This window comes from Plectrocnemia conspersa, unplaced genomic scaffold (assembly GCF_051122295.1).
Source record: "Plectrocnemia conspersa isolate PC_06_02 unplaced genomic scaffold, ASM5112229v1 ptg000011l, whole genome shotgun sequence".
In the NCBI taxonomy this organism is placed as follows: Eukaryota; Metazoa; Arthropoda; class Insecta; order Trichoptera; family Polycentropodidae; genus Plectrocnemia; species Plectrocnemia conspersa.
Genome location: NW_028277175.1, coordinates 21,720,563 through 21,737,116, shown reverse-complemented (window position 1 = coordinate 21,737,116; position 16,554 = coordinate 21,720,563). Strand labels below are relative to the sequence as shown.

The window sequence follows — 16,554 nt, the reverse complement described above, 5'->3', positions numbered from 1 at the left end:
ATTATATTGTGATGTGAATTATAAGATTTTAATTTAAAACTAATAGTTAATAATGATAGTTTAATCCTTTAATAAGTACATTGTATTCAGTTGATAGTATTTTTTTATTTATCTAAGCATGCTATAAATTTTCTTGAGATATTTTCTTTCTGAATTTGAAATAACGTAAAACTACTATTTTGTGATTTTTTCTGGTAGATGCTATGATTATCATTTGAACCTAAAAAATGGAGATGACTAATATAGATTCTAGATAGCACATTTTTACACTCTACAGTTTCAGTTATCCATACTACTATTACAATAGATAAAAAAATGAAAGATAATAAAATGTTATCTTATTAGATTAGCATTTTCTAGAAAAAAGTACAGCAATTTCATAATGTATCATTTTTAAACTAAGATATTTGAAATATAATAAGAAGTGTTTTGGACATTAGAAAATTTCAGAAATGTATTGAATCTGGACATTTTTATTTGAAGTACTGTAAGTGAAAGACCAAAAACCATCCTAATTGCTGAGATCGAAGCAAATCCAATTTTACTAAAAAAATTTTAACCACTTTACACGCGGTCCCGCACGGGTATGGAAATTTAGAAATATCCATTACACGCAGTGTCCGGCCCGTGCGGGAATATGAAAATCGGATTTAAACACGGTCCCACATATAAACTTTGAAAATTTAAGCCTGTTTTTAATTTTTTTTATTTTATTTTATCCATTTATATGTAATTATTTACTATTTTAATTTATAATAAAAAAATATGATTTTTTTGGAACACTTTTCAAAAAAAAAACTCGCATGTTAAGTGGTTAAATTACTAAGGGAACACTAAAATCAGAAAGATATGAAGACAAAATTAAAATAGATGCCTGTTTTATTTGTGACTGTGAAAACGCTATTTTTAAATCAGTCACATAAGACAAAAATATAATATTGTATTCGAACCAGGGATGTAAAAGACAATGATCTTGAAAGAACGGGTAGAAGAATTGATCCCGAAAGCAGCTTTTACACAAAAACATGTTTTATTGTCTTTAGTCTTTATCGGATTATAACATTATTAGACGGTAAAAAATTTAAACAGGTCTCTCAGAGACATCAATAGGATTTTATTCCGGCCACTGCTGAGCTTGCACACACATAATGAAGCAGTTTGGAGCATGCGCAAAAATCATTTTAACATTCAACTGACTGACAGATCATTTATCTATTGCGTGGTGTGTGAAAATGGCTGTTTCGTGAGAACTTTGAACAACACAGAATTATAACAAAAATATATGATAACTTTTGAATTAAAATGAAGTAAAGAAGAAAAAAATTATCAAATGTTTTGGCTCGTATCTGTATTGGTACATATGTTAAAATTATTTTGTCAGTGGTCCATAATCTATGGGTCAGAATTAAAATCATAAAATTTGTTTTATTTCTAGCTTAAAAAAATATTTACAAAGAAACGCAAGATAAATAAAATAAAAAACGCTGCTTTTGAGGATTAGTTAACGAAATGCATTGATTTTGTTTAGAACTTATTTGCTACATAAATGTTTTAAATTTAAACAGGTTGTTTATCAGAACAGTGAACACCCCATGAATAACTCTCTGCAACGAATTTACTTAACACTAGATTTACAGGTATAAACCCAAAAATTTGACAGGTGTCATTAAAAATAGTGCTAATATATTTGCAGTGTTTAAATATAAAAAGTCGTAAGAAAACTCAGAGAAAATACTATCTGGTACAAATAAAATCAAAATACAAATTATAAACCCGTCAATTTGATGGCTTTCGTAAATCTAATGTCAAAAAATAGCATTTATAGTTGTATATAAATAAATATTAATTATTTTATTTAAATTTTGGTACTTAGCGTTCATTTTCTGTTCAAAATTCAACTCATATTTAACAGTTGCAAAATGTTCATTTGCTGTTCAAACTCAAACCTAACCTAAGCGAATATATTAACGGTATAATGGTTAATTTGTTTAGGTTAGGTTCGGGTTTGAACAGCAAATAAACGTTTCGCAACTGTAAAATTTGAGCTTGGCGCCATGATAATAAACAAGTAACAAAATTTGATTTAAATAAAATAATTGGTAATATTAATTATATACAATTAAAAATGATATTTTTTTAAGTAGATTCATTGCATTATTAATGAGGTGTTCTTTTTTCTGACCAACGCTCATTCACTGCCGCTATTTATGTAGCAAAACGTTTTAAAATTTATAGGTTTAGTGCGAACGAGTGGCAGCGAGTGATCGTTGGTCAGAACACTGAACACCCCATAAACACAACAAAACAGGTTCTTGCATGAATTGTACGAATTCTGTTTCGGTACAAGGAAGTTTGAATACGTTAATTTTCAATGAAAATATAATTGTATATAAATAAATAAAACAAATAAATTAGATCCCCAATAAAGTATCAAAAAATTAACTAATTCAAATATCAATTTTCCCCTTTAGAATCCATCCCGCAACGCATCATATTTCGTGGAAATAAAATCAACGCATTTCGTCAACTAATCTTCAAAACCAGCATATTTTTTATTTTATTTATATTAATTTTCTTTGTAAATATTTTTTATACTAGAAATAAAACAAATTTTATGATTTTAATTTTGATCTTATGCAACCCACAAATTGAAAACCACTAATAAAATTAATTAAACACAATTTGTTTTTGTTTTTTCATTCTTTTTAATTCAAAAGTTATTATATTTCTAGCAGCAAAAAAAAGCATGACACTCAAGTATTAACGTTTTACACGCATGCCCCTAATTGCTTCAATGTATGTGTGCAAGTGTGGCAGTGGCTGGTATAAAATCGACCAGTACCTGATAAATCATAAGAAACCAACTAAGACGGACAATAACGAGACTCGCTAAAAGCTTTGATACTAAATTACGCAATACGCTAATTTAAATGCTAAAAAGAAATATAGTATTAGTGTAAACACAATAGTGTATTATTTGGAATGTGCAACAAATCTTTTTTTTTAATTCTAACCATTATTAAAAGCTTTCTATTGACAAAAGTCGTATTAATTGTATCAGCTAAGGAACACTGACAAAAATTGCGTCATAGAAAAGAATAACACAAAAACATTTTTTCTTCATGTTATTCTTAGTACTTTTAGAAAACAAGACACGGAAAGTATTCTTTTCCTTTGGGTATTAAGAATATAAAGCTTCTTGACAATGAGGTGTGATCAACACAGAACCTACCAGCCGAAGGAGAGATCTATTAGCTGTTGACCTTTGATCTGAGGACATAGCGATATCTCAATATCACTGATGCTAACTAGCAAATGGGTTATAAAGCTTAGCCTCTTCTCTCCTTTCCAACTGACCAAAAATAATTAGACACAACCAACGATGTATTCCTATGATCATTCGATTCGACAGTTCCGCTGATCTCTGTCCTAATGAAGTCTTCGCATGAATGACCGTTAATCATGGTTCAATAATTAAATGTAACTAACTCATATTTTTGGCTCATAATATTTGTGCAATAACAATTATAAACTGTATTTTGTACGATAAATAATTGATTGCAAACTAGCAACCTACAAATTTTTCTCCTCTTAAGTGTAAAAGCAATGTGTGATACTGAATGATTCGACTCCAATTAGATGTAATTTGTGTCTGGTTACATAAGATTTATTGCACAAAAATATATTTTAAGATAGCTATTGCAGAGCCAATTACATAAATAAGTTATTAGTTTTTTTCAGTCTCTTGCTTAAACGGAACATAGAGGAATGCTTGTTCTTCAAACATAAGCGTACCAGTATTTCCTAGATCAAAGATTAACAGTTCCAGGATCTCATCCTCGGCTTGTAAGACATGTGTTGATCTTTTAATTACACTAGTTTACAGTTGCGCACTAAACTAGAAAATGTAGTAAAAAATTAAGAAAGTAAACTGTTTTCGAGATATAGCTAAATTTCCGTATTTTTCATTCTGAAAAACTTTTTTTTTTTGTAATTTGTAAACTAATGTTATTGTTCTTCTGCTGATGAGCGTCTATTATATTTACTATTTCAATGAAAGGGAATTATTTTGTTATTCAGATAGGGATTTGAATATAAGTAAAAAAAGTCTATCTTCATCAGATGTATCTATTGAGGAATGCAAACTTGTAAAAAAATTGGGTATTTGTTTATGTGCCAATGTAGTAAATATGTTATTTTCTGTGCATTTATTTTTACTCAAAGCCTTTATCTTTCGTCTATGAGAAGGTATCAAAAATTTCATAGAGCTAAATAGAAAGATCATGGTTAGGGTAGAAATTTTTAAGTGCAATGCATCCATTTAAAGATGCACAAATGCCATTATCTCGGAGTTAAAGCAAGGAATCATTTTAGTTGGGAGACAAACAAGACTATTCGTGATGGATCAGAATTTTTGGCATTGTGTTCTGGATGGTTTTCCATCAATGGCAGCTCTTAATTTGTCCAAGAAGTCACAGTAGTAATTATTGTCAATTGTATTTTTTTATCAAAACAAAATCTAGTGATGTCTTTGTTTTCTGATGGAACATCTTTTAACTCTTTGGTAGCCTTTTCTTTTATTTTAATCCATCGTTACAATATTGCTCTTTGGATTCTGGTTAGTAATGACGAATCAGTGGTCAAAAATTGATACGAAAAAAAGGATAAAATTTTCGAATAAAACGGAACGCACGCATATGATGCATATTGAAGTCTGAATCAAAAACACGTGTACTTGTGTAAAGTATTTTACTGAGTTCGGCGTATTTCGACCGTTTCGTAATGACGATCGGAGCTGACTGGTTATCAAATAAGAATGTTCACAAACGCTTACTTGATGGAAAACAGGCGGCAACACATATTATCAATACTTTCTAGACTAAATAAAGAGACGGATAGTGCTCAAATTTTGACATGACGCTAACAAAGGTTGCCTTTACAAAAACAAAATACTTTTTACAACAGTAACGATGCGTCATATGAACTTTTTTGAAACTCCTTTGTGTCTTGAGCAGCGATTTATATTTGCGATTGTTTTTACATTTCTTTTGGTACAACTATGTTAGTTTTTATGAAAAATAAAGCATTATTGTGCAAAGCATAATACCTTTTTCCCTCTGATAATTCCTGCAACGAACGGTTTCAATTCAGGTCGGTCGGGCGTCTCCATAGCTTGCTTATTAATATGCTCGATGAGCTTCTTCCTATTTAACGGCCCCGTCGGATCTTTGGTACATTCGTAGCTGTTCCTTTGCGACGGCGGTAAGAAATTATCCTGAAATTGACGACATTCGATTGAGTTTTATGTGATGAATCGACGTCGATGTGAAGAAGCAGGAAGTGGATTAATATGTATTATATGTAATGTGACTCACATCGGGGTCGACCTCCTTGGCGAGGATGTTGATCTCCTCCTGCGACAGCTGCGACAGGAGCGTGTCCACGTCGATCTCGTCGTAAGCCGACAGGTCCTTGCCGTACAACTTGGCCGGCGTCGTCATGGTGGTCGTCGTCGTCGACGAAGACGTCTGCGCAAAAGGAAACAAGGACGCGTGATTAGTCAAGCGTCACGCGGGGACTGCGCCCTCCGACGAACGAGCCCCGAATTCGATCGTTCGAACGGGAGACAACACCCACCCGGCTTTTTTTAATCAGAACTTAACCTCGCATTTGGCGACCATAACCTAACACCGGATCGAATTACATATTTGTCACTATCGCCGACAACACTTGCTTATTAAGCGGAGGCCAGTTACATAAATATATAAAAACAAAAATATTACTATTTTTTTCAAAATCGTAAATTTTTTTCTTCAATAACCTAAGATAGTAAAATACACAACTATTTTAGAACTGGTAAACGTAGTTCAATTTTAGCTTTTTTTGTTTTTAGACAATGGCAAAATCTATCAAACGTAAAATGGGAGGGGCAAAATTCTCGCGAAATACAAAATTTTGAGTCTAGTATTGCGCAATAAGCTACCTTAGCAATTTTAATAAAACTGTACAGTGAAATTCATTAATAGCTTACTTTAACTTTAACAAAATATAAAAATATTTTGTTGCTTTATCCGTACAAAGACAGTATAATTTTTTCACAATAAAAGTTTACGAAACGGGCATATTATTGTTTAACTACAAGACTGCAGAGTCAGACAAAAAAATATGATCTATTAAATGCAAATTTTATATAATGTTAAAAGTAGTTGTCACGGATTTTGTAAAATGGCGCAAGCCACAGAGAGAAAAACTATGATAATTATTAAAAACAAATATGGAAGCAAGAGAATTTCATTAATTATACTAGTTTATGTGATTTTGATTGTATGTTCATATTTTTGTATGAATGTACGATCTTTTAGAAGTTATAACATTTTATTAAAAAGCAACTTCTAATAAAATTTTGTAAAACTTCTCGCTGCGCGACTTATTGAATTATATCATTTTCTTCAAGAAATAGCAATATTTTTATCAAAAGAAATCATAAAACTTTTACTGATTCATAATATTTTGTATAAATAATTGTTTACTTATAATGATTCTGACTCCACAGCCCTGATAATTAAAACTAATACCTTTTTTTATAGAAAAAAAAACAATTAAAAAATTTTCACTAAAGAAAACTTATTAGTAAAATATTACAATGTTACGGACTCTTGTGGATTAATCGTTACGCTTATCGGAAAATTCTCATCGATCGAAAAATTATCTCCAAATTTCACGCAGCTAATGAGCTAAGTAAATCTTTAAAATCTCTTAAAAAAAAGGAGCTCGTAGTAAATGTATCTTATTTACAATATAACACATAAAAAATGGCGCTACATGGTAACAAAGTTATTTTTCAATAGTAAAGTAAAAACTACTATACTATGTTGTTTTTTTAATATTTTTGTCAATTTTTCGTTATAGCTCGACAGGCGTAAGCCCAATGCGTTTCAGCGGGGTAAACATATTCGACCCATATAATTTAGTGGTAAAAGAACAGACGTAAAACAAAGTCCGTAAGCCAATTACTTATATTTGGAAATTAATAAACTAAAATTACAGCTTATAATTTCATGTTCTTAATAAAAGCACGCTCTTTTGCTGCTCGACCCGAACCCCAGGCCTTTGGATTATCAGTCCAGTGGCATACGGATTACGCTACTCGTTATTACGTTTCCAGAATTCAAGAACTGCTCGCTGATGCCGCCATTGAGTCATTAGCGAGCAGTTCTTGAATTGCGAATACAATACACTAAGCCTGCAGTATAACTAAAATAACTTTTTTATTTAACTATTATACATATAAATGTATCATGCAAGCAATATTATAACCTGATAATAAAAAAATCAAAATGAAAATATAAGCTGATTCAATAACGATAGTGGCACTCGAGTTGTTTTTGATGAGTATGTTTAACTGAATATCATCATTGTATTGTTGCAAAAAAATCATAATTTTCATGATTACCTCAATAGGGAATACTAATAATATTAAAATTAATCAGCGTTCCAGTATTTCATTATTTAGCACTACAACACTGTTTTATTTTTTAGTAACTTTAGGTTATTATACACTAACAACAATTACAAAAGAGTATATATTTTAATTTAATTTATTTTATTACCAACATGTTATTTAAAAACAATAAAAATTCTTACTGCATGATCATATATTGCTGTTCAAATTTGGTAAAACTAATAGAACGTTACAATTAAAAAAAATGTAATTTCAAATTAGAAATATTGTTTTACTCGAGAAAATTGTATTTTTTAGTTTCACTAACCACGCATTATTTATAAGAAACGTATATTTTTTCATTATGAAAAAAAAATATACACCAGTTACAACATGAAAGGCTTTCATTTGATGTTAACCAAATTTATGGTAAATCTGATATTTCTCTATGCGCTTAGTACGTGAGCGTTATCAGTCAGTGTTTTCAATGTTGCTATTAATAAATATAATAATTAATTAAAAGTAAAAAATAATACGATCTCCCCTATTGCATAACAACGATAATCTCCCCCTGACACTTTTATTATTAGTAACAATACTACCCCAATAACAATAATATTATTATTAATAATAATATATATCATATATATTAAAAAAACACTCATACGTATATCATAAAATATAGGCGCGGTTTCAATTAAGCACACATGATATCATACATGAACGTATTATAACGTGAAAATTTTATATTCTTAAATTATTTAAATAAACTTGAACATACTTTTAGCATTTGTATCACTTGCACGTTTTCACTTAATATATTTGATGAATATTTATAAAATATTATTTAATTAATTGATATTTAATTAATTTAATCACTGGTTATGAATTGCACAATGTCTATTTTTATACTATTTTTTATTGTATACACTTTTGCGTGTGTCGCGGTAGATTCGATAAACGAACAGATTAAAAGTCATACCAAATATGGCGGTGACGCAAGCGACCGACCGCAACTGTTCGAATTGAACAAATGAGGCACAATTCTCGCACACCCACCGCCTATCGCATTTAGTAACCAAGAAAACAGAAAGGGGGGATTGTTGTTATAACAGTATAAGCGTACAATGCACTGCACTACTGTTGAAGGGAATGATAATGATCGACGTGAGGTTTGAACCAAAATTGAAAATATTATCTTTATATTGAAAACTAACATAACAAATAATGTTGTGTTGCTCTATTTTTTAATTTTGCAATTATTTAAAGCCTCGAGCGCTTTGCGATAAAATAAGTTGAATAGTGACCATGTATTAAGCATATGATACACTACACATACATACATATAATATGTATATGTATGTAAGTCACGAATGTCAGATTATCTACAATTACATTTTTTATGTACTAATATTCTTAATGTGTATTTGATTGACGCTTAAATATCGGTAGTGGTCGTTATCAAGAGTCTTAAGACCAATTGTTTATTTATAAAAAAACATTCATGTCAAATCTATACGTTGCATAAATTTAATTACTTTGTCAACCCAAATACTTTCATACAAATGTATTATAAGTAAATTCAAATTTTATATTTGAAAATAAGTTGTAGTATGTATGACTCTGTTATTATTAATGTATAACCCATATACGATCATAAACTAATTCAATTATTTTTCATCAATTACGATTCATCAACAAATTTTAAACCAATGACTAATACAATTTCGAATGAAGTTTAATAAAACAATGGTAGCATATTATTCGATATATATATACGAATAATAAGACTATTTATTGTTTTTGGTAACAGTAATTCTTACAATTAGACAGTATATAATATATAATTTATATTTATAAATAAAACACTCTAGATTTTCTATTTTTTGCAGTTCAATATATGCACTAAGATAATATGGCCGCAACAATCAAGTAGAATTTTTTGTATGGGTAACAAAATTAGCGAATATGTTTACTAGGTATTTTTTTTCAGAAAAGTTGTTTTTTAAATGTAAATTAATAATTGTGACATGAGAGGCATAAGCCCAATGAGTTACAACTGGGTAGACCTAATCAACAAATACTAATCATTAAATAATAATCATCATCACTTTATTACATTTTAATTATTCATCAGTGAGATTAGAAAAAACTAGAAAACATCTATTTATAAGGATCGATGAGAATTATATTTACATAATAAGGAAAATCTGACCTCACAAATACGATAGAAAATTAAAAACACTTGTGTTTTTTTAGGTAGTATTCATCGACTTAATCACTACATATACATAAATGTATATCGTGCTGGTTATAAACAATCTGATTAAGGTGGCTTAAGAAATACGTACAGTACTTTAAATGTAAATATCTCATGATTTTTTAATATTACAGAAAAAGTAGTAATATTGTAATAAATAGTATTTATATATTATTAAATTAATGCACAGTTTAATGGTCATAGGCCATTTAAATGAACACGGCAACCGTTTTTAAAATCATGCTATAAATTAATAAATAAATTGAACTTATCACATGAATTAAACTTTAATGTGTAATATTTGGATGTAAAATAACCATTTGTACAAATGTAGGTGTGTACTAAATACAAACATACACACAATGCAATTTAGAATTTATATGAAAAACATAAAAAATTAAATATTTAATCATTATGCACTTGACGACCGTCGTTCACAATCAATATGGACAAGTGTTTCTCATTGTTTATCTTTTGAACATAAACATTTCGATTTTCGTCACATTTCATGCGATCACGTTTTAACAATTAGATGCAAATAGCGTTAGTCTACCTTAGACATTCACGATTCACACAAAGGGTAGCACAAAGCAAGGATATATAATACTTAAGTCACGAAGCGAACCTTACTATCACGCTCTTGCGCCGAGCTAAATTATCACTAACGATACGAGACGCTCGATCAGAACAATAGCTCATTGTTAGCTCACGGAAAACAAATTCAGTTTATTGGGCATTGTGTTTGTGTACAAGAAAAGTTGTTTGAAGAAAAGTGAAACGATGGAAATTTTTCATAGAATTAAAAATGAGTCATTAACGGCGTTCGTCTGTATCGCTTTGGTTGTTGCAAGGTCGCGTTTCTGTTTGATTCAAAACTGAGAAAAGCTGAAGGCGTTAGATGTTGGCAAACTTTCAGCATTTTCGCGTGGATATGATGGATTTTTTTGGAGCTGAGGTAAAATTTATCGCCACGATGAAAGTTAGATACGAATCGAACGATGTTCTTAATCGCTCGCGATACCGACACAACAAGATTCTTCCCAATAGCAACAATAAACAGCAATGAAATCTGACGTTTCCAATGAATTACGTAGAAAATATGTGATAAAAAATATTAGTACACATTTTAAGAACTAGCTCTTCAATACAACTTACATGAAGTTGTTTTTACTAAATATTTAACGCGTATACTAGAATATACCTCAAGCATATACTAGAATATGCCCAATAATAAACTGAAATAAATTTAAAAAAAAATTGATTGAAACAGTAATATTTTCTCTCAATATACTCAAGTGTCTAGTGCCGCTCTAAAATATATGATTTATGCGCCTTTATTTTGTTTCGAAATGCGAGACAATGAGGCGATCCTTCTCAACAAAAAAATGCTTTCAAAAAACATTTGTGAAAAAAATGTTTGTGGCGGTATTTACTATGACCGAATTCATAGAATTTGTTCGTTGAAAAAACAAAATGATGGAAAGACCCCCCCATTATCATCATTTAACGCTTATCTAAAAAACAGGTGTGATTAAAAAACACTAAGGTCCATATGGGACTCGTACCGAGGTCTTTCAAGTATTAGTTACCGACTCATACCACTGCTCTATTGTGCTGGTTATGTACAGAAATATAATAACAGCTTTAACAATTTTTTATTGATCAGCAGAAAGCAGCAATCAGAAAGAAGCGACTTGTTTCTATCACCATGCAAGTACGCTTTGTGTTTAAGATTTCAAGGTCAAAAATTCATTGTAATAAAACAATATTTATATAGCTTTATTGTAATGGGTTCAGAAAGCATTTGATAAGAAAGTATTTTAATTATAAATCGTAAATCGTTGATGCTATAAAATATAAAATTATAATATAATCTATTTAAATGTTTTACTGACTCTAAAAGTTTCAAAGGAGTGTTGGATAAGAGGCGTATATACAAAATCTTATCTAAAATAAAATTTTGAATTAGTTAAATCTTATATATTTATCTGGTTCTTCATTTCCTCACACAGGAAAAATCAGTGATGCTTTCAATTTTTTTATATGAAAATTTGCTTTTTTGCAGATGTGATATTTTCATATATATTTATTATAACGGTAGCATTATTAAGTTTTTTCTACTTTATATCTTACGCGTTAAATTAGTGTCATTTTTATTTCTTATCACTTCGTGTGTTATCTGAGCCCTGGTTATATCATGTTGCAATCAATTGTCATAAAACGGTTGCATTTGGCCTTGATGCTTATTGTTTATTTGCGATCTAGATACACACACCTGGACAACTGTCACGGGAATAAACACCAAAGATATTCGACTGTGAATAATGACCTAGTCGGATCGTGCGATAAATGTCCCGTTATTCAAGAAGATCAAAGGAAGTCTCGAGAGCAACCTTCGTTCACTAGGTCATTACAGCCGAGTTACAGCATGATTCTGCCACAAAATAATGATGTATTTTTTCATTAGCATATTTGTGAAAAAATATGTCATATTATTGAGTTATGTTTAACCGACATTTTGTCGATCAATCTATTATATTATATTTAACAGATAAGATAAAATAATAGCATAAGCTCAAGGATATCATAAAATTCCAACAAATAAAATTCCATGTAGTCAGATATTTGAACAGAAGATTTGAACCATATGTTCTGTAAGCTTTCAGACAAACAAACAGAATCTAACCCAACTTAGCATAATGTAAGCAAACCTAACCTAACATTCTGAACATTGAGATAAATGATTACTGGAATATATATATATAGGAATGGTGCCAGAGAAATTGTAAATATTTCAACACAGCAACGAATTTACTACACTTTTGCATTGCAAATATGCTAAAAGTGATTCTGTCAAAATTTCGACGAACCAGATACTTTTATATATTATTAATGTACTTGAAAACATTTTCAGATCGTTTGTTGCCAAAGTTGACTGTATGAGCTGTGTAGTTCTACTAAATAAACAGTACTAATTGAGCATGTTCTTAAAATAAAATATATATTTGCATAGATCGCTATGTATTATATATGCATTTTTTATGCACTGAGTTATCGCATTTTTTAACCGACGCAAACAAAACAAATTGCGTCAGAGCTACCGCATTCGCTAGTTTCTTAAACATACGTACGTAATATTACAGCTATATTTTCCATATGGTTAGATCGGACATTTAATATTATTCAATTAAAAAGAAAGACTAGATTTTCGTAAATGTATAATAGATTAAAATATTTAAAAAAATACACATATTATAATTATCGTGTGTATAACAAAAACTACACAAAACTCAATTATTTAAATTTGTTTCTTAAATTTATTTAATTATTGTAAACATAACAAGCGTTAGTCCAATACGTTACAGTGGAATCAACACAATCAACAATAACGGATGTAGTTAGACATCAGAAATCAGTGACATACATTTTATTATTTATAAACTATTAATTTATGTCACTATGAACGATCTAGCTTGATTTTATTTTAATTATTCACCACAATATTCAACTTTGAGATTAAAAAAGCTAGATAAAACTAAGCTATGAAAATCGATCGGAAAAATAATGATATATCATTACTAAATCCGATCTCCCAGACATGATATTCAGGTATTTGTCACCGACTTATACTACTAGCTATGTACAAAAATATATTAGCAATATTCCCTTGATGATGCATTTACACATCGATCATTAGGCTCACTTAAACGAAAGAAGAAAACGTTTCTAAGCATGCATCAAGCAGAGACACGCGCCCTGTTTCTATCACCATAAACGTGCGCTAAATGTGTAAAATTTCAAGGCTAAAGTTCATGATGATCGATCAGAATTAATAAAGTTGTATAAAAATCACTAATTACGATCTCCCAGACATGTTATAAATTGTAAAACAATAGGTGTTTTATGGAAATAAAACCCAGGCCCTTCAGGTATTTGTAACCGACTTAAACCACTGGTCTATCGCGTTGGTAAAAAATATAGAAACAGATTGATTAGACTTTTTTATCGAATCAATATGACATAAGTAAAAGTATATATCCTGCAATGATTTTTTCAAAATACTAAAAAATTTTAGGTGAAAGCGATTTTTGATCAGTTTTTTCACTATATGGCTTGAAAAAATTAGTGCTAATCAATGTTTAACAAAATTAGATAAAAACGATGATAGTTGTGGCACATTTATTTTACTCAATTGCCAAGATAATAAAGACGAAACTAACCATTAACGTTTCTAGCTCTATAATGATTTCTAGAATCACACTAACCTTTAAAGAGCATTTTTATGCTTAGCCCATTTAGCATTGCTTTAGCCATGATAATAAATTAGTTACAAATTGATATAACCTTTATAATAAAGATAAAATAATTCAACAAATAATGTTTATGGAACATCACTGATAACTAAAAATATTGATATTTAGTTAAAATGTATCAAAAACATACGCAAGAAAGGTTATTGAATTAGAGAATATCCAACGATGACACATTTACTCACCAAAGGAAGTCTTATAATTTGCGGCGTCGTAAAGACGAAATAAAAAAACTTACACAGTACGTTCACCTGCAGAACGCCCTTAATAAGTTACCTGAACCGTGTAGTGAATCACCGAACCGCGACTGTATGTAAATTCCCCAAAATTTCCCTAGCAACGAATCGAGGGAAACATTAGGCAATTTAGATTAGCATCAGTTGCTTTTAATTACAACCGGCATTGTGTGGAGATAACGTATTTTGCAATGCACTTAGTATTTAGTATACGATGCGTATTCGTTTCGAGATATCCGCAAGTCCAAAAAACGAGTTTTTATGTGGGTATGTTTCAAGTCAAGGTAAGTGTCGAAAGAGGGCATCCGAAATGCAGTTTTACGGCTATGAATCATTGGGTCGTTTGTGGCTCGCGAAATGTTGAGAAGCTGTGTCTTGGGGATTGCAATGATGTCATACTGGTTTTCTTGTGGTCAGTGTGCAAACGGTGTGTGCCATTTGGGTCAGTGATCTTCAAATCATTACATTGTGTGGCGAAGCCTTGTAGATACTATTATGAATATGTTTCGCTATATGTGTGACATATTTTTTTAAAACATATTCTGAAAAAATGATTTTATTATCGATTGAAAAAATACGACGGAATTTTAAAAGTAAAAATACAAAGAAATTAAAAATAGAAGCACTGCAGTGTGAAGTTTATCAAACTTTAGTTGTACCACAGTTGTGCTTAAATGTGTGTTTTGAATTGTTGTATTTTTAATAAAAACCACTTGCAACATGACATATGTTAGCCCAATGCGTTACAACAGAGTAAAACGAAGCAGACCTGCTGAGAGGGGGGATGAGAGGGGGCAAATGCCCGGTACCTGACTCTGGAAAAAATCATAGGAAAAATATGTGTATAAAAAAGTAAAATTGGACTTCAAATAATGAATCTGAACTAAACTACAATCGTTTGAGATGTATGTACTGATGTATTTAATGTATAAGTTCCTTCAGCCTTTTTTATACATACAATAAATAAAAGTAGCGGAACATTGCCTTCAAAAGCACCCGCTTTCTAAGTAGTACTTTGCTCCGTTTGTATTAAAATTTGATTGCAAATTAAAAAAAAATACTTATTTATATAAAAAATATTTTTAAAAATTACATTGATAAGAATTATAATTTTTTTTATATATTTATCATTACATTGTTCTACATAATAAACTGTTTGGAGTTAAAAAGATTTTATTACATATTTTTTTTATTATATATATATAATTAAAAACCTTATGAAATTAAAAATAAAGAGCTTGAATAATTTGAGACATAAATTTAAATACACTTTTTTGTGGTATCAAAAAGTAAGTGCATTCTTTTGCCTCACTTTATTTAATACTATGTACTTATCACACAATTTTAGCGTTAATTACAGGTTGTATGTTATAATTAATGATAACTAAGACGAGCTTAAACCATTTTATTCTGCTTCACGCTATCTTAGTTGATCCATTCATCTCAATTTAAATTTGGTAAAAAATGACTACTATGTTGTTATCATATTTTTTACATGCAAGTGACATTTATTTATAAGTATAATCACGTTTTCCATATCTCTGACATCTGCATGTTCCAGTTTACAACCCAGATCATTTCCAACGGATCGCTTATTAAGATACACATTAAGATTAGAAAGTCTAGACTGGACGATCTTTACAACACTTAGTTAAAACAACGTGTGCGTGTTTTTTTTAATAATTGTACGTTAAAAATAATCACAATAAACTCTTTTAGTATATATGTGTGAGCTTTCTTTTACTAATGTTTGAAAAGCGCTGACCCAAAATACAAATTACTATTATAATTAAGAGCAAATAACTCAAATCAGGTATTTATAAATTCCCTTTTATATATAATTTGAAATCTGATCTTTGTTTTTTAGTTTTTTATTGGAATTTAATATCAAACATAATTAGTGAAATATTTATATTTAATATATTTTTTATAAATATAAAATGTTAGCTATATACTTATTGTATGTACTCAGTGGGTCAACACTAAATAAAAACTACTTTGGTTTGATGAATCACGGAACTAAAACCGCACACTAAAAATATACATATAATACAATGCCTATCAAGTCCGTGGTTCCAAAACGGTTACTCCCAATATATCAGTAGCTCGTTATCAATATAAACTTTTAGCTTTTAAGATAGATAATTATGTATAAATCAAGAAATTTTTACACTGCAGGTTAGTGGATCTATAGCTTGCCAACCGCTGTATTAGTTTATATATGAAATGATAAATGATTTTGGCGACCGCTGTTTTAGGTCAATATAATATTAAAAGTTCATTTAAAAATTAAATTACAAGCTTCTT

General features: G+C 29.8%; 1 protein-coding gene across 34 annotated transcripts in view; it reads right to left on the bottom strand.

Moving 5' to 3' along the window:
- Nucleotides 1-16,554, bottom strand: part of tmod (tropomodulin) — a 105,744-nt gene that overhangs the window by 9,605 nt on the left and 79,585 nt on the right. For 12 of the 34 annotated variants that reach the window (XR_015811352.1, XR_015811341.1, XR_015811354.1 and 9 more), the window contains exons 2-3: nucleotides 5,376-5,528; nucleotides 5,108-5,275 (exon numbers count right to left, since the gene is read on the bottom strand). Coding sequence is in view for 15 of the 34 variants with exons in the window: in XM_088197302.1 (XP_088053428.1) it covers nucleotides 5,108-5,275; nucleotides 5,376-5,528 (321 nt within the window). In the remaining 19 variants the exon portion in view is untranslated. Of the gene's footprint in view, nucleotides 1-5,107; nucleotides 5,276-5,375; nucleotides 5,529-5,637; nucleotides 5,712-8,222; nucleotides 8,523-16,554 lie in introns of those variants that run through there. The other 22 variants (XR_015811346.1, XR_015811348.1, XR_015811347.1 and 19 more) reach the window with 7 other exon arrangements.